Source organism: Phragmites australis, chromosome 15 (genome assembly GCF_958298935.1).
Source record: "Phragmites australis chromosome 15, lpPhrAust1.1, whole genome shotgun sequence".
Lineage (NCBI taxonomy): Eukaryota > Viridiplantae > Streptophyta > Magnoliopsida > Poales > Poaceae > Phragmites > Phragmites australis.
The window spans coordinates 1168347-1180565 of record NC_084935.1 but is presented as its reverse complement, the minus strand read 5'-3'; the positions used below and the strand labels follow the sequence as shown (position 1 = coordinate 1180565).

General features: G+C 48.3%; 1 protein-coding gene across 1 annotated transcript; it reads left to right on the top strand.

Moving 5' to 3' along the window:
* Window positions 1-10147: 10147 nt before the first annotated feature.
* Window positions 10148-11788, top strand: LOC133891890 (peroxidase 70). The gene is made up of 4 exons (XM_062332592.1): window positions 10148-10408; window positions 10708-10899; window positions 10993-11158; window positions 11255-11788. Exons 1-4 carry the CDS (start codon window positions 10211-10213, stop codon window positions 11644-11646), a joined length of 948 nt encoding a protein of 315 aa, XP_062188576.1. The 5' UTR covers window positions 10148-10210; the 3' UTR covers window positions 11647-11788.
* Window positions 11789-12219: the final 431 nt, after the last annotated feature.

Below are 12219 nucleotides of genomic sequence, written 5' to 3'. Positions count from 1 at the left end.
GCAGTTGATGTTGAGAAAACTTGCCTTAGCTAGCATTTGTTATGGCCAATGGCATCGATCATATGCTTATGATGATAGCCAGGACGAGAGGCAGCTAGGAATCCAATGAGCCAACCAGCTCCAGCTGCATGCAGGCAGAGTCGGTTACGAACAAACCAGGCATAGCTCCAATATCCATGGAAGGCGGCCAATGAGAAGGCAGGGGAAGGGGACAACAACTGGTCACTCACGTTATTCTGGCGTGATCTCCTGGGACAAGACAAGGGGCGAATTGAATGAAGCCAGCTCGCTGTTCAGCCACCGTATCTTGAGGAAGCATGCACGCTATGCTACTATGCGCTCGTGATCGATCCTTGTGAATGAGACATACAGTGCAGGAACATCTTGCAGAGGATCGACCGGAGCCAGATCAAACAAGGCTAGCTGCGGATGTCAAGACGGACGAGAGCGAAGCAGACAATATTGCGATCCGTGCGTATGTTGAGAGTTGCGGGCCAGCTCAGCTTATGATATGTGTTGGTGTGTTGAAGTATAAGCATTGGAAATTTGTGTAATCGAATAAGGTGGTGGGCATTTAGAATCCAAAGAGATCCGAAGGCTGAGAGGAAGAACACATAAGGTGAGGAAATGTATATTGCTATTAAGGTCACTCATGTTTTTGGTTACAGTGCCGATTTATTTATAGTCCATATCTCCTACCTAGACAACGCCTTTAGGTATAAAGATATATTTTAAATTCTACCGCTATTGTTTGAATAGAGATATAACCCAAGCTAGGTCTAGTACCTTACCATTTCGGCAACTAGCTAATTGGCAGTATAAGTCGCGACTAGGTCGAATGGATATTCTTTAGCGCATGTCATACTGAGGCATGACTTAGGTTCTACTACCTACTGTCGGATCGATATATAACCTTAGACTTAAGTTTTTGTACCTTCGGTATCGAGGTTTACACTATCGATCAGCCGGTGGGGTCTTTCCTGCCGCATGATAAATGGTATTTTTAGGTAAGGGTGCAAATTTTAAGCTAAGTTTCATACTTTACTGTTAAACAGTGATAAAGATTAAGTAAAGCTGCCTATTGCTGCACAGAGGCGCGACCTAGGTTTTATAGTACCCTACTGCTGCCTATTAGTTATCTGTCATAAATACTTCATAATAGCTAGGCTAGCTATTTTCAGGGTATACCGACTTTGCAATATAAATATAAACTACTTGGATAAGTTATTACTAGGTGGCTGTAGACGGGTGTACCTTTGCAAAAATGAAGCCTCTGCCACAAGGTCGGGGGCCAGGGAGCTTTCGCAGCCTAATGGCACTGGAAGGGTTGGCTCCCCTGGCCGGGGTTGTCTGCTGAAAGGTCCAGGTTACACGAGAGTCCGCCCGTTGTCGAAGCCTGGTACTCCTTTGGTATAGCCAACCTCTCAAACATTGAACCCGTCCCGGGAGGCCAATGGGGGGTCCCACACCTCTGGAGGCCCAGGTGGGGCCGCTTGTGAGTCTTGGTCCCCATCACTGGGGAATTGCACCATTGGTGGCAAAGCTGGAGGTGACCGTACGGGCCGAGTAGGGTTTGGTAAGATCCGACCTCTTGCCTGACGACCCGCTGCAGCCTCACGACCACCAGATCGCCTGTTGCCAGCTTTTCCTCCTACCGGGCGTCCCGTCCTCCTCTCGAGGTATTCCTCCCGGAAGGTTACGAGGGTCCAGCAAAGACTGGTACTATAGCCATGCCTGACCCCGTGCAATGTGCAAGGGTATTTTTCTGGTAGGGTCAGAGCCTATGGTCGGTGCCCCCGGTGCAGGCGAGATCTGCACGTATCAGAGCCTATGGTCCCCCTGGAACTTCCTTCCACCCACGGGGGGCGAGGAGGTTGTCGGGTGACCAAGCTCTTAGAGGACACTAGGTCGACGGAGGTGCCAGGGACGTCACCACCGAAAACATCTGGGGGCTGGGCTCAGGCATGGGTGCCCTTGGGCTCAAGCGCTCGGAACCATTGGAGAGCGGCCTATCTTGCAATGGCCTCGGTGGCAACCTCTTAGGGTGCGGCGATGTCCTCACCGCGCGACTGTAGGAAAGCTTCTACGTTGGTTCGAACTTCCGTGCCAACCTAGGCTATCGGGTCGACGTTGGCCGGAGGGCTGCCACTCTACCTAGCTGTGAAGCGGACGGGGCACATAGGGTGCCTGGTCACAGCTGCCATGCCTACTCCTACATGGGTGTGGTGATAGAAGCGGCTGCTTGCGCCAGTGCCTTGGTGGTCCTTGTTGGCGTCCTACCTCCCCTTGTACTTCTATGTTTAGATCCCACGGACGACGCGCTATTGGAGCAAGAAGATATCTTGCACGGACAAGTGTGGCGAGGGCTCATTCACAGGAGTGGTCAAACTTGGAGAAGAAGTGGAAAGGGAGGAATACCAAACATGTTGATAATAAAAAGGATCGGTCGCTTAACCTGATGGCCAAGGGTCTGTATTTATAGGGCTATCTAGGGTACAAATATTCAGGTATGTCCTTACAAAGATACAAATATCGCAATACGTCATGGGCCTAGAGCCGATTGAATCACACAACACAGGTCTAGGTGGGATACCTTTGCCCTAATTTAGAAGATATTATCTACTATGGCTATACAATAATGCAAGCGGCCCTAAAGGTGTGGTATTCTGTCAATCGCCTATTGCGGTACCGCACTGCTAAGATGTCAGGATGACCTCCACTTGCGTCACATTAAATGTATGTCACCTCCTTTTAAGTGAAGGACGGTGGGTGGGTCCGCTTTGGTTGATCTTTTTCCAAGGTCTAATGGCCCCTTCCTGTGGGCTCTAGGGAGCCCACCCAGGCTTTGGGAGATGGGGGCCTTTGGGAGACCGAGGCTTCGAGAGGCTATGGCTCCGGGAGACAGGGGCATTCGAGAGCCTGGGGCTTCGGGAGGCTGTGGCTCCGGGACACTGGGGGCTCCAGAAAGCTATGGCTCCAGGAGACTGGGGCTCCGAGAGGCCAACGAGACCGGAGCGTCGGGGGTCCTCAGAGATGACTCTCAACCTCCCCCAGAGGATGGCTTCTTCTCCTGTTTTTGGGAACAGTAGCCGGAGGGGCCTATGGTCTTTGGAAGCCAGGCTTCCTCCTTTGGATTTAGAGCCCAAGGGCTCCAAAGGAGCTCCTGGTTTTGACTTTTTAGCAATATCTGTGGGCTGGGGTATTTCCCCCAACAACGATTATGTCGTCGATGTACGCGGATACATTTCTTTCCAACTGGGACTTCAATACCACATGGACCAATCTGGTGAAAGTAGCTCCAGCATTCCAAATGCCAAAGGCCATCCTTGCAAAACAATATGTCCCGAAGGATGTTATAAAGCTTGTTTTTTCCTCATCCTTCTTCGCCATCCAAACCTGATGATATCCGGAATATGCGTCCAGAAAACTCAGCATTTTACAACTAGCTGTGGAGTCTACTAATTGATCAATGCATGGCAAAGTAAAGTCATCCTTCGAACACGCTCTATCTAGATATGTGAAATCAATACACATTCTCCATTTACTATTTCTTTTGTTGACTAACACTGGGTTGGCCAGCCACTTAGAGTGTAGTACTTCGCGTATAACCCTGGCATCGAGCAACTTCTGCACCTCAGCCTTCACTGCATCTTCTCTTTCTTAGGAGGCTTTCCGAAGCCTTTGTTTCTTTGGCTTCGGGTTTGGATCAACATCCAGAGTATGCTTGACGATCTCTCTTTTAACACCTTGCAAGTCCTTCGGTGACCATGCGAAGACATCTTCGTTATTGCAAACGAATTCCATCATCCGTCGCTTAGCTTCTTCTCTCATTTCAGCTCCTATGATCGTGATATAGCCTGCTGCAAGATACTTTGCCGCATCCTATCAAAAGCGACGGCAAAGATGATGTCTGCCAAGATGCCACCATCTATTAGGATCCTATGGACTTCATTGCCTGAAATATTAGCAGTGATGATGAAGGCATCTGTATGTGGATATTCTAGGACTCTCATATCTTCTTGAGAGAAGGTGATGGGGACACGAGACCACTTTGAATGGACAAAAGCAGGGATTACACCGACATGGTTCACACTTTGAACATATTCTTTTCATTGCCTCTTGCACTCGGTCTCCTGATTAGAGCCATCAGTGATTGCCAACACCACGTCCAATCCATGTGTTACTATGTTTACCGACCTACTAATTTCTAGGGGACCTTCGATTACAGGTCTTGGCAGAGGAGATGGAAGCAGTGCATGAACAACTGTAGATTGAGTATAGGTCTGATCTGGTGGAGCCGAAGGTGTCGGCCCATGTGGCTGCACCAAAGTCATTGGGCGCCATTAAGGAGTAAATGTTGAAGGGTTTGGACCATCAGCCTGGCCCTGACCCTGTTGACATTACCACGCATTGTCTAGCCTATATGGCATGGCATGATGCACTACTCTTGCAGGGTCGAAGGGTTGCTTCCGCAAGCCTTCTTTCATGGCTACAATATGTGGATAATGTTTAATTGTATGACCGGCACCTTCGCCGTGTATCTCACAATACAATGTGCTTGGGTCACACGGTGCTCGTCCTCCTCATCCACCTCAGCCTCCGTGACCTCTACTGCTTCAGCTGTCACGTACTCCAGCGCCCTGGGCTTTGACAACCTTTTGCGAGACATCCTCAGGTCCAGGTTCTATCCAATTGACTTCTTTTTTCTTCGCAATATACCCGAAGAACTGGTATTTCTTCGGTTGCTTTTGTCTGTCTTTTAGCTGGCCAGCATTTGCGTCCTTGTTTCAGGGATAAGGCTTCGACATTTTTGACACTGTCATATTACTTTTCCTTCGATGATGGTCCACTTTGGACCTTGCGTATTCCTCTATTTTTTTGAAGAGTTCATGTACACTCTTCAACCTCTTACGTGTTAGTTTTCTTGCCAGCATCCCTCCCCTGATGCCTTGAATAGCGGCATTGATGATTGTGTCTTCACTTAATCCCTTCGCCTAACAAAGTACATGTACAAAACAATGCATGTAGTCTTTCAGTGGCTCCGTCAGCTGTTGCTTAGAGGTCTCTGGCTATGATTTTTACCACACGATTGCCCTAGAAATTACCGAACAGGGCATTGCGCAGCTACACCCACGAGTAAATTGACCCCGGAGGTAGGACAGAGTACCAGGATCTTGCCATCCCTTTCACTACCAACATAAAGGCCTTTGCCAGTGTTGTGTCGTCTCCACCAGTGATTTCTACTGCAACCTCGAAGCTCATGAAGAACTCCCTCGTGTCCGATTCTTCGTCAAACATCACCATCTGTGGCATTTTGAAACCCGAAGGCCAAGGCTGGTTCTACAAGCCAGAGGAGAGCGGTGAGTCTAGATCTCCTGCGCGAGACCTGCGCCGAAGGTCTTGCATGGGCCGGGCCGCAAACGTTGACGAAGGGGTGATAGTATGTGGTGCCTCCTCGCCCTCGTGATGCAGCACATTAATTTGGCCTTGCAACTGTTCCAGCATTCTTCTGGCCTTGTCAGCTCGTCGATGGTATCCGGCTGCCTTCCAACTCGTTGTTAAGTTTTCTAGCATTCGCTTCTTTTGTGCTATTTGTTGCTCTAGGTGTTCGGTTTCTAGCCGTGCAACTCTTTTCGCTTCAGTTTCTTCTTCATCATCGTCTTCATAGTCCTGAAAATGATCGGCATGCCCTTAAGCTTGAAGGGCCTTTTCCTTCGCAGCTGCCAAAGCTTCGAAATGAGCACGAAGGCCAGCCTCTACCCTTCGCATTGAAGCATTTGCATCTTCTTGGTAAGTTGGGTCTTTGCGAACTCGATGCTCCCCATCGGTCAGCATGGCCACATAGCGTTGTTCTTCTTGGACTTCTTCAGCTGCCTCTACTGTGGTGATGTTCAGCTCTGCAGTGGCCGAAGGGGTAGAGGTCACGGTCGCATCCCCCTCCAAAAGTTGTTGCATCTGCTGCATTGATGCTTCAATGCCCTTCGGCTTCTTCTTGGGTGGTATTGTTTCGGAATGTGTTGATCCCCATGGACGGCGCCAGTGGTTGGAAACTTGCGTAACGGAACAAGGTGGTGGGCCTTCGGAACCCCAAAGAGATCTAAAGGCTACGAGGAAGAACACACAAGGTGGGAAACTATGCATTGCTATTAATATCACCTTTCTTTTTTGTTACAGTGCTGACCTATTATAGGCCACACTCACCCACTCACTATTACAGTTTACAATATTGCCCTTCTAACTACCATATTTTTGGTATATTTGTGGGTAATTTGACACTTTTCTAAGTACAGCTGGCTCATTACAATTCTGTCACTTGTCGTCTTTGGTTGTCAACAACGACCACTCTTCGCCCGGGCTCCCGAAGGCCCACCCTGGCGATGCCTTCGGCCTCTCTTCATTCGTCCCCTAGTATCGCCAAGTGGTGGTCTTCGACTGGTCTACGAAGGCTCGAGGAAGGCTATGCCTACGACGACACATTCAGTGCCTATTTAGCGGATTCTCTCGTGACACTGAGCGAAGGCCCTCAGTTGACACCCGAAGGTCTGGCGTAGGCTTCGCTGATTCCATCCAATGGAGACGTTCCTACGGTTCTGATTCGAAGACTACCTTCTGGGTGTCGATCGATTCCTGCAACATAACAGAGCTACGACAACTAAGTTTTGTCAGTAAACATAATCGCAGAGGTCTTCAACCCAAGATTTGAATGGGGCTTGTGAGATCAGTCCCCAGCAATAAGTGAATTGTTCATCTTTCACATCAGCTTAGGTATTTAGGGTAAACTAGTCGGTGCATGAAGCTCAATATGATATCAGGATCGATATTAAATTCGAGTTTTAACCGACACAATTAAATAAGAAAATATAACCCTCTCCTATTTTCACGTATGAGCGCAACCTCTCCGTGAGTTGGAGTGCTCTTGGCTGGTACTCGCACGCCAATCCTTGCCATGGCGATGAGCGGATCTTTTTCTGGTTAATAAGATAGCATGCATTTACTAGTCTCTGTTTCTTGATTTCTTCTGCATTGCGATGGTACTTGTCTAGTATCCATGTGCTCATAGGCAGGTTTTGGCAGGCGTGAGGTACGTGTTGCCCATGCGGCGACAATGTGCATGGTACTTACCTACGGAAATCTGCACTAGCCACTGCATGATTAGACACGCGGCTAAAACAAACATTTCGACCGGCTCTCATCTAATCATGTTGTTTGGAAGATTTGAGTCGAGGAAGTCTCCATGCATGACCAATTATTCCATCAGGAAGCAGCAGGTACTCCCGTCCCATGTGCTCGATCTCGCCTGCATTTGAGTACGTAATAGTCCGTGGGTCGACGCTACGCATTTGAGTGGCAGGGAGGACCGGCGGCCAACGCGCGGAGGGCCGGCCGGGGCACCATCCCGGCGCGCCGCCGCCATGTGAGGAGCTTAGAGAGATCCGCAGACCACCAGAGGAATAGCAGAAGTGGGCCTCTTCTTTTTTTCTAAGAGAGAACAATTCGGCCTTTCCTTTTTTTTTTTCTGAGAGAGAATAATTGGGCCTCTTCTAGGCCTAGTTTCAGGCGGCTCACATCTGTGGGCTTTTCGATGATACCATGGGCTCGCTTGGAAACTGAGCCGAAGTGGTTTTTTTTTATTTTTAAATAAAAATTGCAAATATATGGTCGTTCTGAAATTTTGCAATTCTATACTTATAAAGTATAAAAAAAATTCAAAAAGGATATAAAAAATTTCAAAACGGACACATATATTTACAAGTTTTGAATTTAAAAAATATTAAAAAATCGCCTACCACATGCACAATCAATAGAGTAATAGTTCTCTGTGTCCATGTGTCCTCTCTCTCTCAAAAACAAAACAAAAAACCCTCTGTAATCTAGAAAAAGGACACAAGCAGAGCGCGAGTAAAACAACTACAAATTCAGCTGGAAGAGATAAACGCCTCGCCGTCATGTACAGCACGGCCGCAGGTCTCATCAAAATGGAGGGAGCTTCATGATTCCACAGAAACTTCAAACAAAGCTGTGCCCACCGGCGACCGACGCACGGAGAGAGCCAAAAAGAGCAGACGAGCAGTCGCAGATACCGACGGAGCCCAACGACCCAACCGCGATCTGCGAACGCGGGGATAAGGATCGATCGCTGCGCAGTTGCTTCCAAAAAGCGGTGTGCTGCCATGATATCGATGCGCACCACAGAAAGAACGGCGACGGGTGTCGCTCGACTTCTGGGCTTCGTTGAAGCTCTCGCACGCATGGAAACTAGATTCAGTTCTAGAAGACGTGGCTGCCAGACGCCAAGAGGAGGAGATCGAGCTGCATTTAATAGCACTGTAGATATAGTGCATGCGGTCATGGAGTGCTCGCGCTAACACTCCAAATGCATGCAAGTTTTCGACTGTGAAGTTGGACTTGGGCTCGCATGCATGCAGTGGCCGGCTAGATACATAGGTGAAGCCGTGAAGAAATGCTACATTTTCAGATCGAGAAGCTCGTTCAGAAGCTTGGTAGTGTTTGGAAGTACACAACTGGATTGCGTGGCGATTTTATCCGGTTCATTCAACTTACGAGATATTCGGACGAAAATATTTGTTCACATATATATTAGTATAATCTTGTTACACACCAGCATCTATATATCGATCCATTGGATGTGCCAAGCAGCAGCACAGAGCCGAACCCTTCAATTTGTTGCTGCATGCTTGCGTGCAAGTTAACGTCTGTGGCGGGCGCACTAGCCAGCCGATCGAGAAGGTCGGATCCTGCCGGCATCGTCGTTTCCTTGAAAGTTTTTGACCCTTTGCGTCACGCTGGTCCGACTCGGCGCTGCAGCTTTATTTGTCTCAATCCTCACGTAGAAAATTCCAAGAACCGGCCGAAAAGAATTGTATTGCACCGCGCTCAGGAGACTGAAAACGATTGGAGGATACGTGCATGTTTGGTGCGAAAGAGACATCATCTTTGATTAGTTTGCACTGTTTGCGTTTGCAAGCAGACGATTGAAAATACAAGCCTGCCAGCTGTGGTGATGGAGATTAAAAGGGCATCTTTCTGTTCAACCAGAGATTTTAGTCTGACATGGCATGATTACCGGCAACTTCATGGCATGATTACCGGCAACTCGCAAACTTGTTGATATCCTTGTGCTGTTCGCTATCGCTCGTTTGACTACCGTTGACAGTTGAAAGTGAAGTGCCGGCGAATTACAGCAACAACTCTTCAGTTGAGTGTACCACTATCTCCACTGCGGTAACAAAATAGTAGAATTTATCTGTCGTCATTCATCAAAGTCTAGAAATATAGCGACGACGACTATTTCGGAACGTACTGATGAGAATATATTGATTCTCTGGAACGTGTGTAGTAGCGATGGTCCTAACTGTCAAGATTAAACACGTCGCTTTAGCAATGAGTCTTGACTATTAACTGCTTTAGTCAACAAAAGGAGGATTAACACATCACGATCATGCAAATACTACCGTTTTATTGGTCTCCTCAACCACTAGCATATCGCAATCACTCGGATCAGTTAGTGGCTTTTCTTAACCCCAGACAAATTCTGCATGGCTGACACAGTTGCATGATAACAACCGCATGTGCTCAGTCACTTCAGTGGAGAAACTGATATTTTCCTTTGCTAGCTCGTACGACAACGATTGCATATTTGCATATCAGACTGAGTTTAATCGAGGCAGGCAAACTTAATTTAGGGCCTGTTTTGGAGAGAGGATTGCATATCAAGGGAAAACAGGTGCTCTGTGTACGTCTTGCCCTAGTCGAAACGAGAACGAGCAGCAGGAAAGCCAAAACGGCAAAACTTAGCAGGCCTATCCGATTCTATACTGGCTTATCTAACAGGACCAAACTAATATTCGAAAGTACGAGCCCTCCGGTGACGATTGTGATGTCTCTACCACATACATCCTTAGCGTGCAAGCCAACTGATTAGTTTTCCATTGTTGATTTGGGCTCCATCTCCATGCATGATGATGAAAACCATACTACATCGATGGCCAACAAAAATGCATGTAGCATCACGTCTCTAACAGTGTGACATTTTACCAACAGACTGTGTCACGGGCCGGAAATAAGCTAACACGTTGCTACAATATATAAACAAATCGATGAGCAATGCATGCTATGCAAGCCATTGCAAATACTTGCATCTCTAAATTATTGACTGCAGTGTAGCTGCATTGCGGTGGTGCTGCTGGCCATGGCCTCGTCTCTGTCGGTCCTGGTGCTCTTGTGCCTAGCGACGGCGGCCAAGGCGCAACTGTCGCCAAATTTCTACTCTAGGTCGTGCCCCAGAGCTCTGGCCACCATCAAGGCCGCCGTGACGGCCGCAGTGGCACAGGAGACTCGCATGGGGGCCTCCTTGCTCAGGCTCCACTTCCATGACTGCTTTGTCCAAGCAAGTCCCTTTCGAGTCTCACTCTCTTCTACTTAGATATATTTTGACTATGGCAATTAGCTCATGTGACCATAGGTTAGAACACTGCTTCTGTACTACTTCAGTCTGTCACCTGTACTAGTTCAGTGCGTCAGAGCACAACGAACTCATATGTTGATGCTTATATCGACACTAAAAAGCCCAGGACCTCCTAATTTGACTCTTTAAGTAACCAATTAACTACTGTTAATCCTGTATCTGTATTTTTGTGTACCAACCGAAGGTAAACATCTTTGTACGTGTATGACATGCATCTGCAGGGGTGCGACGCGTCCGTGTTGCTGAACGACACGGCCAACTTCACCGGCGAGCAGACGGCGTTCCCGAACGCTGGATCCATCAGAGGCTTGAACGTCATCGACAACATCAAGGCGCAGGTGGAGGCCGTCTGCAAGCAGACCGTCTCCTGCGCCGACATCCTCGCCGTCGCCGCCCGCGATTCCGTCGTCGCGGTAAGATATATACGCCGTCTACAGTCGCACACTCGCACTCAACACCGGAACAGATCAAACTAAGGATTTGCCTTTTCGTCTGCATGCGTGCAGTTGGGCGGGCCTTCGTGGAGGGTTCTTCTGGGGAGGAGGGACTCGACGACAGCGAACATATCTCAGGCCAACAGCGACCTGCCTGCTCCTTCTTTGGACCTCGCCAATCTCACCGCCGCGTTCGCCAAGAAAAGCCTTAGCAGAAGCGACATGGTTGCTCTCTCGGGTACAAACTAGTTACCACGTTTCATCTCTGAACTTTTCATGCCAAGATGCATGCATGGTATGTGCAAGACACTAACTCCGAGAATACGACGTGCAGGCGCGCACACGATTGGGCAGGCGCAGTGCCAGAACTTCCGGGCCCATATCTACAACGACACCAACGTCAACTCGACCTTCGCGACGCTGCGCAAGGCCAACTGCCCCGCGGCGAGCGGCAGCGGCGACGGCAACCTGGCGCCGCTGGACGTCACGACGCCCACCGCGTTCGACAACGCCTACTATGGCAACCTGCTGGTGCAGAGCGGGCTCCTGCACTCGGACCAGCAGCTCTTCAACGGCGGCCCAACCGACCGCCTGGTCCGGACGTACGCGTCCACCCCGAGGCGGTTCAACAGGGACTTCGCCCTGGCCATGGTGAGGATGGGGAACATCAGCCCGCTGACCGGGACACAGGGGCAGATCAGGCTCACCTGCTCCAAGGTGAACTAGGAGCCGGTGCTGCGTCCCAACGACGATCATGTGTGTCGGAACAATATAATAAGGCTAGCTACGCCAGGATCAGTTGTTGTATTTATGATGCAGGACCGAAAACAACAATTTAAGAAGAGTGAATATGTGATTTATTGGTTTCTTTCAAAATAGATGATCTTTATTTTTTCGCACCCAATGCACTCAAAACACATTGTGTAAGCAAAATCGGAGAGAAAAATAAGTTGCAACAAAAAAACATCAAAGAAGTCGTGACTCTCTTGCTATAAAAACTTCAAAGAAGTCAAAGGTGAAAACTTCTTAGCTCAATAACTAAATAAAAATTACAATAAAAACCGCAAAACTTTCAGCCAAAGTAAGAGATTCAATAGAAAAAATACTAGAAAGAGATGAACATAAATTTCATTAGTTGCGTAGGATAATCCTATTTTCGACGGATTATAAAGTATTTTACTCACAAAAATCTCTCATAATATATAGGCTAAGCTACCACCTCTCTCTCCTCTAAAACTTTAGCACTCAAACTCAAATGATTGTCTCAAATCTTCCATATAGTCCTACCCCTTTATTTAT

Excerpts from the sequence above, each read along its gene's own strand:
- LOC133891890 (XM_062332592.1), top strand. The coding sequence starts at position 10,211 with ATGGCCTCGTCTCTGTCGGTCCTGGTGCTCTTGTGCCTAGCGACGGCG. Across the intron at positions 10,409-10,707 it reads TCCATGACTGCTTTGTCCAA|GGGTGCGACGCGTCCGTGTT; the intron begins GCAAGTCCCTTT and ends ATGCATCTGCAG. Across the intron at positions 11,159-11,254 it reads CGACATGGTTGCTCTCTCGG|GCGCGCACACGATTGGGCAG; the intron begins GTACAAACTAGT and ends TACGACGTGCAG.